We start from the raw sequence: 15,231 nt of genomic DNA, 5'->3' as shown, positions 1-15,231 counted from the left end.
CCTAATTGTGATCTTTTGTTCAAGGCAAAATTAATTAGGACAAATGTGAGTTTTGTCTCCCTTTGTAAGATTTGGATTTCCATGAAAACAAGTCAAATTATCAAATATTTTATTCTGTACATTAACAATTACACAGAGCGCATTTATCCACACAGGTCTTGTCTTTTGTTCAGCCTCCAGCTCTGACAGTCCAGTGTTGTTCTCCTGGCTTCTGTCTGTGAAGTGATGATTTGTTTCAGTCTGTTTCATTCTCTTTCTTCGTCTCAGCCGGGTTTTGCTTACTTGACTTTTTCAGCACCGGCTCAAAAAAGGGTCTGTAGATATATAAACCACCAGCAACTCCGAGCAGCATGGCCACGGCCATCTGTGGGATAGGTACTCTTCGTCTAAACATGACTCCTTTAGTCTGGTGTCGTCTTGAGACACCAGATGATCCTAAAAGAAAAATTAAGTGGTGTTATTAAAGACATTGCAAAACATTCATCATAAATTGTTGCTTAGATATTGTTAGTGCATCTCCATACAGTGCAGGTAAACTGATGTGCTGCTGGCTGAGACAAGTTTTTAAAATCATATCCAGTGCTATCATATTGTATTTCTGTATGAACAAGAGTGTTAAAAACTCCTTAAATCACAGAATACTGTTAATCCTCCACGCCTGGTTACTTTCTACAGATGCCTGCAAAAGTGGACTGACACACAGTCACAGTGCAGCTGGACACACTGAAATATTACTGTTTTATAATAGCCACAATTCAAGATCTCATCATGTTTGATGAACCTTAAGAGAAACTGGTGATTCTTTACATAATGATTGGTCCAAATTTTCCAATTAACAGTCAAAGACTCATGATAAGTAAAACCTGATAACGTCTGCTATCTGACATGCATTATTAAGAGTGTCTGTGTGTATCATTTAGAGCTGGGAATGGGGCCTTTATTTAACAATAAAGTAGTATGATGACTTTATTCTATATTTTTGTGCTGTATTTTGTAATTTGTGTTTTATTTTTATATCCTAACCTACAAGTCTTAATAATAACTATAAAAAGTCCTTAAACGGATTAGTTGACCAACTGAAAGATAATTGACATTTGTCCATATTGATCACTGTAAAAGTAAGTAAGTCAGCTTCTCAAATATGAGGATGTGCCACATTTCAACGAGTCTTATTTTGAAGAACCAAGACCGGACATGAGGACAGAGCCTCTGCAAGCTTGATCATTTCCTGTCGGTTAAACCTGAATTAAAGTCAAACGTGACATTTTAACTGTTCGTGAACGATTCTCTGGAACAATTCAAACTCACCGACGAGACGGTTTGTTGGGGGCGTTTGTGAAACACACACACACACTCAAACAGACAGAGGCACGTGGAGGTGAACACATGTAACAGATTCTCCAAGATCACAACATACAACAGCCAAGCGTTCTTCTTCTGCTGTGACTCCGGGCAGAGCAACTAGCTGCAGCTCGCCACCTGCTGGAGGAAACAGGAACACACCTCCCGCTCTTACATTCAGATGAGAAACTTAAAATCATTAATTTCGTTCAGCTAAAGTAACAACAGATGTGAGTGAACTAAAAACGATCTGTTATCTCCTGTTGAATACACAGTATTATTGTATATGCTGTATTTTTCATTTCTCTTATTGGGCTTATTTAGATTTGTTTAGTAGTAGTAATAGTTATTATTATTATCGTCATTGTTAATATTATTATTGTTATTATTATTATTATTTCAGTCTGGGTGTCCAACGTAGGTGAAGAGAAGGTCCCCTCTTCATGTTTGTGCCTGAGGGCCCACAGTTTTATAATCTGATCGTGTTTAACTACAGATGGAAGTGACCCGACCCAAATGTTTCTGAGGCTCATAATAATAATGCTAAAACACACACACACACACACACGTCTGTAGTAGTTTGTTGTGTCAAGCTTTTATTTTGAAGTCGGGAAGCATAGTTCAACCGGAAGTCGGGCTGAATGCGGAAGCTCTAAGGTCGTGGTGTGTTGTTTAGAAGTGTGCGTGAGTTTAGAGTCGTTTATATGAAAATGTTAAAGTTGAGTTGTGTTGGTTGAATAAATGAAAAGTAGGATACAGGTGGTTCGCCCTCATCAGCGGTTATTTCACGTGTTTTGACGTGTTTATGAGGAGCTGCGTGTGATTGGCTGGAGTTTATTCTCTGTCTCACTGCCTGGCAGGTGATACACACAGAGAGAGAGACACACAGGCACACGCACACAACATGTCCTGATGGAGAACATCCCAACACGTCTGAGGTTCGCCAACAAATTGGAAAATGTGAAACTGCGGAAGAGAAAATCTCAGCTGTACTTGAAGGAAGAAGAATGGCCACTGAACAATGGTGAGGCTTTTCTTTTGACACATTTAACACTGAACATGAGCAATAATGATGAACTTCACATTCAATCAGACTTTATACAAGTTTGACTACTTTACAGCTCTTGGTGCACTCACCTGTCCAAGTAGGATTTTCTCACAAAACAAACTTTGATGATCTTAAACTATGACTTAATTACACTACAATAATAATATTAGTTGTGATTATTATACTAATCATAAAAATATATGCTTGTGGTTACTCTTCTGTTATTTCTTCATCATAGAAAATATATGATGAAATAATAAATAAATCATATAATTAATACCATACCAATTATCTTTGTGTTAATAAAATTATCTCTACTTCAACCACTTGTAAATTGATCTATGATCATTAATATATAGCTACATCGCTCACATGGGTGATTTTTCTTTACAATCATTTAACCGGAGGATGTTTACTTGAAATAGAGTATTTTTACATTGTAGTATTTGTAATTTAACTTCTTATATTTATGAAATATTAAATGGTTTTGTATTTATATAGTGCTTTTCTAGTCTTGATGACCACTCAAAGCTCTTTACAGTACAGTTTTACATTCACCCATTCACACACACATTCATACAGTGCATCTATTAGTAGCACTTTTGTTGTTCTATGAGGGGCAATTCAGGGTTCAGCATCTTGCCCAAGGACACTTCGGCATGCAGATGGGGAAGACTGGGGATCGAACTGCCGACCTTCAGGTTGGAGGACGACCACTCTACCCCTCGGCCACACCCGCCCATAAGACAGTGATTATCAGCTATATGATGCAAAAATTATGTGTGTTTTTTGTGCACCCTACAGGTGAGCTGAGAGCCAAAGTTATTGGCTTTTGTGTCGCGTTCAGAGTCATCAACTGCTTCCTGGTTCAGACCAGCTTCGTCCCTGATGAGTACTGGCAGTCTCTGGAGGTTTCCCATCGTATGGTCTTCAAATATCCTTTGGTTAAAAAGACTAAATTGTCCGTGAGTGTGACTGTGCTGCTGTAGATTTTTTACAGTGCCCGAGCTACAGTGTCTTTTGAATGTAAAATGCAAACATAAATGCACATCTGTTTATTCTGTAAAATAATATCACCCATCAAATATGATTTTTACTGTTGTGCTGTTACAACCTTAACAGTCTGACTTATGGGTATCTGACGTGGGAGTGGAAGGAAGGAATAAGAGGATTCTCCTATCCCCTCGTCTTTGCTTTCATATACAAGATATTACACTTCTTTAACCTCGACTCAGTCCACCTCCTGGTTAGTTCACATATCTCCATATTCAGACATTTGTTTTTTTATCAGACATTTTTATGTTTTACTAAACTTGTTCCCGCTGGCTCTGCAGAAATGGCTTCCCCGAATATTCCAAGCGCTCCTGGCGGCGTTTGCTGACGTGAAATTCTTCTTTCTCGTCCGAACGCTGGAAAGTCGGGACGTTGCAAAATGGATGGTGAGCCGTGTGTCACTCACTGAACTTCACTCCAACAGAAACAGTGTCTGCTCACATCTAATGCTGCATGTGCACAAGTCAGACAATATTTTCTTACTTTGATTTGAGGAGAAAACACAACTCCAGAAAGTGTATTACTGTAGTGAATCATGAACACAAAAACACAAGATCATTAGTGCACCAAACATGATGATTAGCAATACTGTAACTGAGCCTTTAGGGTTTAGTTTGGTCTTTTCTTCTTTAGATTTCATCAGTTTATTTAGATACTTTAACGCTGCCTCACTCATCCGATCACGTAAAAGAGACGTTAAAACATGTCTTGCTGTTTTCATGTGCAGTTCTTCTGCCAACTGTGCTCGTGGTTCACGTGGTTCTGCTGCACTAGGACTCTGACCAACAGCATGGAGACCACCATCACCTGTCTGGCTCTGTTTTACTTCCCTCTTCCCGGGTCCAAAACACACTGCAGGTCTTTGTTTGTTTGTTCATTTGTCATTGTTTATTGGCCCTTAATCTCCAACATTAAAAAACTGACGCTCATGCCATTGGTGTTTTGTTTTTTTTCAGCAAAAAATATTTGACCCTACTTGCCTTGGCTGTCATTTTTCGTCCCACGGTGCTGATCGTCTGGTTTCCGCTGCTGATTTACCATTTCTGTCAGGAAAAGAACAAACTGAGACTCATCACTCATGACTTCATTCCCATTGGGTTTGTACTTTCCCTCTTAGTTTCCACTTTAACTATATTTTCTCCTCCTTTCTCAATTACACTTTGTTTTGTCTTATTTCCAGGGCCTTGGCTTTGGTGATTTCAACAGTGATTGACTGTGTGTTCTATGAAAAGGTAAAACTTTAAAAACGTATCCACTAGCTGCCGCTCATGAAGTCAAACTGTTTGTACCAGTTGCTCTCTGTGTTTTCCAGTGGACCATGGTGCAGTTCAACTTCCTGAAGTTTAACATCTTTCACGGTGTGGCTGATTTCTATGGCTCTCACCCCTGGCACTGGTACTTCACTCAGGGCTTTGCCGTCGTCATCGGCCCTCATCTTCCTCTCTTTCTTCACGGCTGCACCCTCGCCTTCAGAAGATACAAAATCCTGTTGGCAGCAGTCGTGTGGACTGTTGTGGTTTACAGGTAAAATGATAAATTATTTGTTCACGTTCATGGGCCTGAATTTATAAACTTACACTTAAGAATAAATAAGAGAATTTACTCTTCATATGCCCAGTTTACATTCTTAAAAAATCCTCAAGTCTTGATTGATTTTTTTTCTGCAAAAGCACAACAGATTTACTGTGTAGTTTTGTTTATTTGTGTAAAAATGTAATAACTGTACTGCTGGTTTGTTTGCACTCAGTTCAACACTTTCCTTCCTTATAAAACAGCCGACTTATCCCCTTTTTGATAATGTAGAAACGTGTATTTGTTCACATCCATGTTTACTGACTTGCAGTCGTCTTCTTGCCTTCGCTGGGCCATTGTTGTCTTTCTTTACCGTCACCTGTCACTCAGTGGAGCCATGTAAAACATGTTTGATGTGTGCACAAAAACAAACAAAATTGAGACCCTCACATACAAATTTTACACTTTTACGCTGCTAAAAAACAGCTTTAAACTGCCTTTAAAGGTTCAGTGTGAAGGATATAGCAGCATCTAGTGGTCAAGTTGTAAACTTCAACTAAATATCACTCCTCACCCTTCCCTTGTAAGCACGTAGGAGAATCTACGGTGGCCCTCAGGTAACATCCATTCTGGGCTAGTGTAGAAACATGGTGGACTCCGAGGAAGCAGGTTTGCTCCTCGGAGTCCTCCGGGCTAATTCTTGAGTAACGAAAACATAATGATGATTCATTTCAAGTGATAATAGACAAATGAAAACAATATTTATATTTGATTCTGTTTTTGTGGATAGAGCCTCTAAATCCTGCACACTGGACCTTTAAGGGCACATGTTGTTATGAGCAGGTGGATGAGTACAGTTCCTGGTCACTCATGATTTATTCTCCACAAACAAACATGACGCATTTTACTCCCTTGTTTCAGTTTGCTTCCTCACAAGGAGTTCAGATTCATCTATCCTGTGCTGCCTTTCTGTATGATCTTCTGTGGTAAGTTCCCACTTTCACTTTTAAATCTTTTAAACAGTCATGTGTGCGTTTTAATCAAATGTTTCAATCTGTTTCACCTCCACATCAGGGATGTCTTTGGCTCATTTGAAATCGTGGCGTCGAGCTGCAGCGTTCGCCTTGTTAGTGTCCAACCTAGTTCCAGCTCTCTACACCGGCCTGATCCACCAACGAGGAACTCTGGATGTCATGAGCCACCTCCAGACGCTTTGTGACGCCGGCGGCATGTCGTCGCCTCCGCAGCCGGACGTCCTCTTCCTCATGCCCTGTCACTCAACACCTTACTACAGGTACAACGTGATATTAAGGAGTTATTGAATTGATGAAATTACGATCATATATAAACAGCAGCTGATGCTTCCCTCTCCTTGCAGCCACGTCCACTGCCCCATAAACATGAGGTTTCTCGAGTGTCCTCCGGATCTCGGAGAGGACGGTTACGTCGATGAAGCAGACAGATTCTATGACAACCCTCTTCACTGGCTCAGAACGTCGTTTCCATATAAATCTTCTCTGCCCACCCACCTGGTTTTCTTTGACGTTTTAGAAAAGGTGAAGTATTAACTCATATTTCTGCATTTACATATTTCTGCTTCACTTCACAGCTGCTTAAACGTTTGTTTTTTTTGTTGTAGGAAATCTCAGTGTTTTTAAAAGGGAACAACTTTTTGAGGACGACAGAAATATTTCACACTCATGTTCCTGAGGGAAGAGTTGGAGGAAGCATCTTTATTTATGAAAGGCACTGACAAACACAGCAACAATGGAAATTCCTCTCAGAGAACATTGCATTGATACGATACTGAAATAAATATTTTTGACTCAGATGTCATCTTGAATCATCACTTGTCAGATTTGTCAGATGTGTGTGATTTAATTGTTTCTAATTAAATTTGGCGTGAAATTATTTTGTCAGTCTTTTTTTAAAAACTTAACTTACTAAAAGTAAAGTAAAAGTTCCAGGCGCAGTTAAAACAAGCTTACGGTGGAATGTTAGAAAACAGCCTTTTAACTCTGAAAGGAAATTCAAACCAATTCACACAAAACAGTTTTTGTAGCAGCAAATTAAAACAACTATATGACTGTACATGGGAAGCATCCTCAACGTGGCATGTCTTTTGTTGTTTTTAAATTGTGTTTAGCAAAGCACAATAAATACTTTCTGCTAAATATTTAGAAACAAAGGTGCTGTGGTTGACGAGGAGCATCAGTGGTGTTTCAGCATTAAGTCCTGAAAATTATGTGTTTAACATTTGTACAATTTTAAACGATGTTACAAATGTGCAGATGACAGACGAAATGCCACATCTGTCATTCAAACCTAATGATGACTTCACTAAACGCAGAACAGCTCCAGGACGCTCAGTAGCATTAAAAAAGTTAACATTGTGCAAACTTACAAAAAAAAAAGACTTTGCATCTTAATACAAAAAAAGAAGAACCTGCAACTATAACAATAAACCAGCTGAGATGTTTTCAGTACTTGGGATCAAACGGCATCGGACCCAGTTCTATTTTGACATCAGCCATGTGTCTGTCTGTGTTTCTTCCTGATCGGCTCCACTTGCGTTCACTGTGTGCTCGAGATCTGGCTCTCTGCTGCTTACGTTGATGATGCTTTGACCGGGTCTCCTCCTTTGAGTCTGCGTCAGGTCTTTCAAACGGCCCGCTGTGGGAATCAAACACAAAACATGAACATTAGAGTTAAACTCACGATCACCCACAAGCTGCAGCATGATTATGGATGAAAACAGGGGCAAGAGTGTGTCAGTCATAACTTAGGGGTTTTAAGACCCTTTTAGATTCTCATTTATGTGTAAGGTGTAAAGGTCTTCAGAAAAAAATGGAGCTGGGTATGTTTAACTTTGCACGACTGGTTGTAAGAGAAGACAGTTTGTCAACATGGCCACAGGAGACGTACCTCGGGCTATAGCTTTTTGTGTAAACCTCTCCAAAGAGGTGCCTGTAGACAAAGTCGTCCAGGTCTCCGAACGCGTCGTCGTGGAGCCCTTGGTACTCGTGCATGTCTGCCAGAAAGTCCTCCACACCGCTGACAAAGTCTGTGAAGAGCATCTGGTCGTGGATGAACACCCCGTTGTGGAAGAAGTTGTTGACGAACATCTCCAGCTCTTTCCAGTGATGGAAGTGGTCGACCTCCTGCTGCAGGTAGCTCTGCAGCAGCTGGTGGAACTCGTCTGCTCTGATCGGCTCCATGGCTTTGTTGAAGAGACTCATGGACTCCTGGTAAGCGCAGTCAAAAGCCCCAGAACAGCCTTTCATGTTGGCTTTCTGGCTGCTCGGTCCTTGATCTTCATGCACTTTATGCCCGTATTTGCGAGTGTTGTGGCTGCTGTGGAAGAAATCGTCAGATTTGTGCGCCTGTCTGTGATGAGGCTTGTTTGATCTGTGTTGCCATGACTCTTTTGAGTTCCTCTCATCACGTCTCTTGTCATAAAAGCCTCTGGCCTTGTTGATGAGAGTCGAAGCTGAATCCTTGAAATTTCTGAAAGTTGATTTGACAGAATCTGAAAACTTCCTCAGGTTCAACTTCACGGCCTCTTTTGCTTTTTTTATCTGCTCTTTGTGGTGGTGGACAAACTCCTTGGTGGAGTTTTTCACAGCATCAAATGTCTCTTTTACTTTCCCTGCCATGCCCTTTTTAGGTTTCTTCACTTTGGACTCTGTGTCTCCTTTGGCTCGTTCTTCTTTGGTCTCCAGGTACAGCCTCTCCCACAGGTCAGAGCGCTGTTGTTCGAAGCTCAGTCTCTCCTCCAGCTCCAGCAGCCGTGACTGTAGCTCCTCTCCCTCTGACCCAGCCTCCTTTTCAGCTACGGGGATTTGACTTCTCAGATGATTCAGCTCCCTCCTCAGCTCATCTGTCACCTTCCTCTCCTTGTCGAGCTTCTTCCTCAGTGTCTGAGCTTCAGCCTTTAATCCTTCCCTCTGGACGTGGAAGTTTCGGATCTGCTGCTTCTCCTCTTCCAGCTGCCCTTCCAGCCTCTGGTTTTCTGACAGCAGTGAGTCAGCTCCAGCTCCCATCGTCTCCAGATCTCTGATCTTGGAGCGCAGGTTCCTTAGCTCCTCCTGTAACGTGGACAAAGACTTTTCCTCACGTGCCAGAGAGCTTTTCAGTTGCTGGTTTTCAGCTGCCAGCTTCTGCTGCTGTGCCACAACGTTGGTCTTCTCCTCAGCCTTCTGATGCAGCAACATCTCCAGGTCATTTCTCTGGGCCTTAATGGGAAAAAGAAAGTTATGGCTTTTAAAGTGGTGTTTATACTGTATGATAACATTTGCATATGTTTTACGTTACAAAAGCTGTACATTGACTTCAAGTTACCTGAATGTGCTTCTGTTTAATGTTGATCTCCTTATTCTCTTTCTTCATCTTCTCAATCACGTCTGTGAGCAGTGAAATCATGTTTTGCTCATCCAGGTTTTTCAGGTTTTCCTTCTGAGCCTGAGAGAGAGAAAGAAAAGGGTAATGATCAATTACAATAATAATAATAATAATAGTAAATATATTTATATAGCACCTTTCAAAACATAGTTACAAGGTGAAAATATGAATTCATTATCTGAGCAAGTAGGTAAAAAAGAAAACTAAATTTTTAAAGATCTTTTTGTAAAAACCGAATGAGTTAATGACTCTTCCTGTAAAATCCATGATAAATAAATGTATTATTGTTTAACCAGTGATGTCACTGACCTGGTTTGTCAGAGGTTGTTCTCGAACATGCTGATGAAGCAGATCTCTCACACCATCGAGCTCATTCACTCCGATGTTCTCCACTATTTTCCGTCTTTCTTGAATCTGGACTGTGCCTGTGACATTTGTAACACAACAAATTATTTACATACACAGCAAAATGTATTTATTTACATGCAAGATGAGAAATTACTGTTGGGGTAAATCTAAATGTGGTGAAGCAGCAGTCTGCAGTGATCTATGACGTCTATAAAGTCAGAAGCACAGTTATGAGGAACTGTTGAAAGTTCACATAAACACTGGTTCCCACCAAAGTTAAGAACCTCTGAGGTTTCTCCTGCAGCTGCTTTCAACACACAAACTGAAGAAAAGCTGTAAAAACTGTAAAATCAGTGCAACAAGGACAACATCTCATCTGAAAGACACAGGGTCCGAGCCCAATATATAGAAACTATGTGATCTTTCACAGATGACAAAGAACTGCAAATCTTTATTTCTGCTCACTGGAAATTTAAAAGCATGAATATTCTCTACATAAACAATAATGAAGGTATACTCTTCTAAGTCTGTTGTAAACTTCTTACCATAGAATTGACCAAAGCTCATGCTGAAAGCTATGACGAGGGCGAGCAGGATACATTTGTTGAGGACGCTGCTGCCCTGACCCTGCACTCGAACATCCACAGCAGGTCCAACTTCAGCCGGCTCCTCGTCCTCCTCCTCGTCCTCCTCCTGCTGCTTCTCCTCTTTGTCCACATCTTCCTCCACCTCCTCACTCGGACCAGACTCCAGCGCCTCCTCCTCCTCCTCAGGCTCCGTCACAATGCTCGAGGTATTCTTTCTCACCCTTCGTCTTCGTATAATATTACTGGGGCTCTGTCCTGCCTCGTCCTCACTGCTGCTCGAGTTTGTCACTGCCGGCTGCTGCACCGGGAAAACTACAGGAAAATACACAAAGTTACGTTTGCAGTGATAATATGAAATAAAATTGATGTTCACAAAGAGGTGCACACAAAATGAACAGGCTCAGAAAGCAAGCACAGGTGATGCTACACATGCACATAAAAACATATTAATACTTTACTCACTCTTTATTTACGCTTGTGTTCATGGTGTGTTTAAAATGCATTCAAGGAGGAGTTCAACATTTTGGGAAACATGCTTAATTTGCTTTCTTGTGTTAGAGTGAGAGGAGAAAATTGATACCAGTAAATATTTCAGTGTATAATCCCTGTAACACTGCAACATGTTGTTTTTACACTTTGGTTTTTCTACAGATTTGGTTACATTCTTTAAACATGTTAATTAGTGAGCTATATGAGCTGGTAGGTTGGTTTTGTTAGCATGCCACTGACAGGCTCACTGCTGTCCCCTGCCTTCAGACTTTATGCTAAGCTCAGCTAACAGTCCGATAACTGTTGTTCAGATCTTTTTCTGGCACAATTAGTCGTCAAAGCTTAACAGAGCTTTATCCGCTCATCTGTACTGTACTGATATAAGATGGTGTCCATTTTCTTATCTGAAAACCTGAAAAAGGAGCAAAAGGGCCTATTTTCCAAAGTGTTGAAATATTCCTTTAAGCATCATATGGAACACAACATTTTGAAATATTAAGACAAAAGAACAATCCTGAATAAAATACATTTACTGGACGGTTTGTGGCTGCTGGTTATCTTTGTTCTCCAAAACACACAAAATGCATTAAAAAAAATTACTTCAATAATTTGGTGCCTTAAATCTGCTCAGAGATACAGTATCTAAATGTTTTCTCACCTCGAGAGTACATCAGGTTTATCGGCACATCATTTTAATGGGAATTCACCATTATATGATGTTGTATATAACTTTGTAAATTAATTACACTTCTATTTTAGTCAGTCAGACCTACAAAGACACACACTCATGCACACCCATGGAGAAACTGTGAGCTGTGAAGAAACCACACGTGACTTTTTCTGTGGTGGAACATGCTTTAAATACACACATCTTTGACTAGCATGTGTTCAGCAGCAGGATTAGGTCTGTGAATTGCTGAGCATTATATTAGATTCACTCTAGTTTCACATCTGGCCACCTGCATGAGAGCGGCCTCCAGTGAGCTGGCTCCGCAGATGGTAGCCTAACTTCACCAAACTCTGTGGAAGTTTCCAGTGACTCATCGTCAAACCTGTTTTGGCGATGTAGGAAATAGGCAGAGGAAGAAATATGTTGTGTTGATGTGTTGAATTTCTCTTTTTTCACAGTGAGTGGCAGTAAAATATGTTTGCCAAAGAAAACAAGAGGATAGGTGAGTGTGTTGTACCGGTCTCTGCAGCATTGAAGGCGTACTGGCTGCTGCAGGATGTGCCGAGGTAAAACTCCGCGTTGGCAGCTACCTCCTCCTCCACGTCTGCGTGCTCGTCCTCCTTCAAGTCTCCCAGAGTCACGATGTCAGAGTGATCGCTAAAAGTCAACAGAGTCACAGGCTCTTTCCCTGCAGCGCCGTCTCTGTCCTGCAAAACACACAGAGAGCAGCAACAAAGTGGTTGTAGATGCTAATTAGACATTTCACAAATGTCTTATATGAAGTACAATAGAAAAATGTGATTTATAAATGTGTCTTTCAATCCACACAAATATCAAACAATTTAAAAACACAAAACGATTTCACAAATTCTCATATCACAACATGAACATCTTTTATTATTTATTTTTCATTTGTAGATCATGTAAACACTTTTTTTTATTTGAGTCTAATTTCTTTCTAGATTATTTATAAAAATGACCTGCAAGTTATTTTCAGGTCTTCTCACCTCAGAGACAAGCAGTGTCTCATCTGCAGTTCGTTCTTCCAGTGTATCGTCAAGTAAATCAGCACCTCTCTCTTCATCACACCCTGCTGAAATATATAGAGTTAGAGTTGCTATGATTAGCGTCACAAATATTAAATCATACATATATACTCATCATAATTAGAGTCCCTAGGCATTAATCTGTCAATTAATTTTGTGATTAACTGTAAAAATAGTGAAAATAAATCCCCATCATAATCTCTCTGACATATTCAAATGTCTTCTTTGTCCAAAAAACAGCTCAGAAACCAGAGAGTTCACAATAATTATATTTGACAAACTGTTCCTAAATCAGTCAGTTATATGATGAATTTTTTCCCACCTGGTACAGAGGCCTGTGTGGCCTGTAGCTCTGCTTTCTCCACTGGAGGGCGCACTAACAGCTCAGCTCCATATTCCACTGCAGCCTCCAGCCCCAACGTCTCGATATCTGAGCCCTGTAAACAAAGTGAGTCACCATGAAATCTGGCCATGATGCAGTCGTTTCTGGTTCGGATTAACAACCAATGTCATTAAGCAAGATCCTCCAAGTCTTTCTGTGAGGAATTATTTGGAGCTGTGAGCGGCTCGTTTTATTGTAAACAGAAAGACTCCCAACGGTATGAATGACATATGCAACAGAGACTGAACTAACATCAGTTGGCCGACAGGATGCTCGAGGCACCTCAGTGTTAAAGTTTCATCAGCAAAACAGTGACACATCTACAGTCACCACCATCAAGAAGTGGAATCTCAGTGACTGAATAACAGGGGAAATACAATAAGTAACTTAAAGTTTTTTTAAAATTACCTAATTAAGTAGTAAAAACAGCCACTGTAACCATTTTAATGTCTTTGTTGTTACTTATACAGTAAGAGTTGAATGGAAAAAGCTGTGGTTAGGAGTGAAGTAAAAAAAGGTTTATACCTCATTACTGATAATGGTCCAGCCACAGGACGACTCAGCATCACTTGACGTCTCCGACATTTCTGCTGGTTGTCAGCAACAGACAGTAACTACAGGAGATGAGGAGGTTAGAAAGTCAAATGTGTTAAATTCAGTAATCAAGTTTAAGCTAAAAAAAGCACATTTGATTTTATACAAACTTACCTGTGCCCATATGTAGACACACTGATGTATAAAAACAACATTAAATTGTTTCAGGACTTGCTTGTATATTCTCAACTACACACACATACTCTTCATAATAAACTTAAATATTGGCTTTGACCATGGTCCGCTTTGTTTCAGTAAAGTGTTACACAATAGTCAAAAATTCTGACTATACGTATAAGCAGAGGAAATGAATGATAATGTCATTGTCATGATGTCTTTTGTGATACACTTGGCTATAAGAGGCATCAGCACTGTACATAAACATTTAATAAAGAGATGAAACAGGAATGTGGGAACCAGCAACTCAGATCTGTTCTTTGGTCTGATGTCATACTGGTGTGATATTAACTATGAAACAATATGAATTTGTCTTCGGTCAAGAGATTTAACTATCATTATTATAACATGGTATTATCCTTGTAGTTCTGTAGAGGTGATGTCTAATAGGAAGTGTAGCCCATCAATGAGCAGCTCTATAGCAGCTTTATTGGATACCCGCTATATCTCTCTTTTTCTACATCATCCACCACTCCTGGAAACAATGACACTGAGATCAGGTGAAAACCAACAGACCTAAACCCAAGCAGCCTGTGTCTGTGCCCTGGAAACAACATGGGGTTAGTTAGTGCAACAATTACACAGAGATACAGTTGACGCACCATCGATCCTTTTAAATCGAATTTAAAGTGCTCTCTTTTTAATCAAGCTTTTAGTTCAGCTTAAGTTTGTCTTATAATTCTGTTCATTCCTATGATTGTTTTTACTTTTACACTTATTATCTATGCATTTCACTGCATTTCCTTTTCTACAAATTTCAATTTATTTTATCCACGTTTGTGTGGCCTTCGTTTCCCAGGACTGTGAAGCACTTTGGCTCAACTACTGTTGTTTTTAACGTGTTAAATAAACACATCTGGTTACTTTAGAACAATAAATCAGTTGAATTCATTTGAATATTAAGCATCACTGTTATGGAAGACTACACAGTGGTTCATTCACATCCTGTGTGTGTGTCGCCCTCTAGCGGGGACAGCAGCAGCTAACCGGAGATGCGGCCTGGCTGGATTCAGACATTTGCTTTAACAACAGACATGTTAGCGTCAGTGAGCCGAAGCGAACATTAGCCTCGTCTCTTAACGTTAACTAACGCTGTTCCGCGGTGGTTTATCGGTTAGTTAACTAGTTTAACAGGCTGGTTGCTAACGTCTCTACGCGTCTAGTCACAGCCGCGTCGACCACGTCCGCCATCTTAACGGACATTTAAAAGGAGCAGTGTTTTGAAAGCAGAGAGAAGTGAGTGAACTCACCGGTGCTCGTGCCTGAAACGCGGCAGCTGTTGTTGCATCCAGCTCCAGAGTTGTTGCGGTCTACCCGACAATCCGCCAACCACCCACTGGAGCCGGGAGATGTAGTCTTACATGGGCGCATTTGAACATCAGCTCAAAGCCTTTACCGAAGTCTTCAAACTACATTTCCCAGAGGCCAGCGCGGTGGACGAACTGGCTCAGAGAGGGTGGGCTGCGAAAAAAGAAAACATACACAAGGAAGCGTGACAACGCATCAACCTCGGAATTAACGAGCGAGAGAAGACATGAAAACTCACTCAGTCATGTGTGTTGTTGTTGTTGTTGGTGTGTTAG

The 15,231-nt window shown here is 40.5% G+C and overlaps 3 protein-coding genes across 5 annotated transcripts; 1 reads left to right on the top strand and 2 right to left on the bottom strand.

Moving 5' to 3' along the window:
* Positions 1-92: 92 nt before the first annotated feature.
* Positions 93-1,469, bottom strand: LOC118109392 (protein PIGBOS1). The gene is made up of 2 exons (XM_035156488.1): positions 1,309-1,469; positions 93-435 (listed from the first exon to the last, which is right to left on the bottom strand). The coding sequence occupies exon 2, from the start codon at positions 392-394 to the stop codon at positions 236-238; it is 159 nt and encodes a 52-aa protein (XP_035012379.1). The 5' UTR covers positions 395-435; positions 1,309-1,469; the 3' UTR covers positions 93-235.
* A 497-nt stretch (positions 1,470-1,966) lies between these two features.
* On the top strand, positions 1,967-6,783 carry pigb (phosphatidylinositol glycan anchor biosynthesis, class B). Its single transcript, XM_035155616.2, has 12 exons — positions 1,967-2,365; positions 3,194-3,323; positions 3,518-3,635; positions 3,724-3,828; positions 4,170-4,300; positions 4,399-4,539; positions 4,623-4,674; positions 4,755-4,966; positions 5,876-5,940; positions 6,029-6,248; positions 6,333-6,510; positions 6,594-6,783. The coding sequence occupies exons 1-12, from the start codon at positions 2,254-2,256 to the stop codon at positions 6,705-6,707; spliced, it is 1,578 nt and encodes a 525-aa protein (XP_035011507.1). The 5' UTR covers positions 1,967-2,253; the 3' UTR covers positions 6,708-6,783.
* On the bottom strand, positions 6,673-15,055 carry ccpg1 (cell cycle progression 1). 3 transcript variants are annotated; one of them, XM_035155612.2, is made up of 11 exons: positions 14,899-15,055; positions 13,403-13,491; positions 12,818-12,932; positions 12,457-12,542; positions 11,967-12,156; positions 11,739-11,831; positions 10,249-10,602; positions 9,665-9,780; positions 9,296-9,415; positions 7,880-9,189; positions 6,673-7,627 (listed from the first exon to the last, which is right to left on the bottom strand). In XM_035155612.2, exons 2-11 carry the CDS (start codon positions 13,460-13,462, stop codon positions 7,435-7,437), a joined length of 2,637 nt encoding a protein of 878 aa, XP_035011503.1. In that variant the 5' UTR covers positions 13,463-13,491; positions 14,899-15,055; the 3' UTR covers positions 6,673-7,434. The 3 variants fall into 3 exon arrangements, with proteins under 3 accessions (XP_035011503.1, XP_035011504.1, XP_035011505.1); XM_035155613.2 differs by having other exon boundaries at positions 12,457-12,539; XM_035155614.2 differs by lacking the exon at positions 11,739-11,831.
* Positions 15,056-15,231: the final 176 nt, after the last annotated feature.

Source organism: Hippoglossus stenolepis, chromosome 1 (genome assembly GCF_022539355.2).
Source record: "Hippoglossus stenolepis isolate QCI-W04-F060 chromosome 1, HSTE1.2, whole genome shotgun sequence".
Lineage (NCBI taxonomy): Eukaryota > Metazoa > Chordata > Actinopteri > Pleuronectiformes > Pleuronectidae > Hippoglossus > Hippoglossus stenolepis.
The sequence above is the reverse complement of the archived record's forward strand: the minus strand, read 5'-3'. Positions and strand labels throughout refer to the sequence as shown.